General features: G+C 42.0%; 1 protein-coding gene across 2 annotated transcripts in view; it reads left to right on the top strand.

The window, feature by feature from the left end:
- The first annotated feature begins 200 nt into the window (after window positions 1-200).
- The window catches only part of LOC121930381, a 9,271-nt gene continuing 8,155 nt past the window's right edge, over window positions 201-1,316 (top strand). Inside the window, exon 1 of one of the 2 annotated variants that reach the window (XM_042466610.1) lies at window positions 201-444. In XM_042466610.1, coding sequence (XP_042322544.1) covers window positions 430-444 — 15 coding nt within the window. In that variant the 5' untranslated portion in view covers window positions 201-429. Of the gene's footprint in view, window positions 445-576; window positions 1,097-1,316 lie in introns of those variants that run through there. The other variant, XM_042466609.1, reaches the window with a different exon arrangement.

Raw genomic sequence — 1,316 nt, 5'->3', positions numbered from 1 at the left:
ATTATTTTATGGCTAGATAGAGGGAATGTCAGGTTCTCCTGAACTACCCTGCCCTTGGTGAATAGCTCTAGAAAACCTTTTTTAAAGGTTGAATAAAATAAAACAGTAAATAAATAGACGTGTCTTGGGGATGGGATCAAAGTTTAAACACAAAATTCATGTATGTTTATATATATATATATATATATATATATACACACACACACACACACACACACACACCTTATAAACATAGGCTGGAGGCAAGGCGACCATCTGTCCTAACCGCAAAGGAGGACATGGCACTGCAAAATGTAGGGCATTCAAGAAAAACAGTGGACATTACAACATAAAAAGCTAAAAACACTCATAGGAGTTTATCACATGGGCTGATTTCGACATTAAAGAGAGATTAAAGCGCATTTAAAGAATCCTGCAAACGAAGTGGAAATGGAGAGTAATTGTGTGAGTGGTTATTTGCAAATAAAGTGATATCGGAAATGCATTATCGCTGAAATCCCGAAAATAAAAAGATGCGCATTAATGCTTCTTTGCGACGAGTTTTGTGTGACGTTGTGAATAAAATAAAACAGTAAATAAATAGATGTGCACAAAGAGGCGTCTTGGTGATCTTAGGGCTGGCCCAATAAAAAGTATATCACTGTTTTGTGGATTTTGGATGATGCAGTACTTTTCTATATGGCCTTGTCTACACTTGGAAGAAATATTTTGCAAATACAGGTGTTCCAAAATCCAAAATAATCTGAAATGCCATTGGATAAGAGCGTTTTGGATAAGGGAGACTCAACGTGTCATGGCTGTGGCGGGCAGTTGTGGCCCCCTGAATGTGTTTGGACCGTATCTCCCATCGTCCCCAGCCGGCCTAGCCAAGGGTGACGAATTCTGAGAACAATCTTGGTTAACTGTGAGAAATATCATTGGTGCCTATGCCAACAGAACAGTTAAGGCTTCCATGCCCTGGCCCAGAGGTTCTCTGGCTGCAATGGCCGCCCTGCTGCGCGCAATCGCTCCCACTTGCGCGGCGCAGGAGGGAAACACATAGCCTGTTATGTCAGGGAGGCAGCCCATTGAGCCCCGCCGTGGGCAAGTGCTGGAGGCAAGTGGGGAGTGGGCTGGAGAAAATGGCCGCCTCAAGTGAACAGCCGAGGAACTAGAGTGAAGGCTTGAGTGCGAGGAGTAGGCCTCAAGCGCCTGTTTTGGAGTTGCAACAGACCTGAAAAATGGAGGGGCATAAAAACTTCATTATTTTTGTTGAAAAGATAGTAGTTGTAGTAGTAGTAATAGATTTTTAATAATAATAATAATAATGATAATAT

Source organism: Sceloporus undulatus, chromosome 5 (assembly GCF_019175285.1).
Source record: "Sceloporus undulatus isolate JIND9_A2432 ecotype Alabama chromosome 5, SceUnd_v1.1, whole genome shotgun sequence".
NCBI lineage: Eukaryota > Metazoa > Chordata > Lepidosauria > Squamata > Phrynosomatidae > Sceloporus > Sceloporus undulatus.
This window is presented reverse-complemented; position numbering and strand designations above follow the sequence as displayed.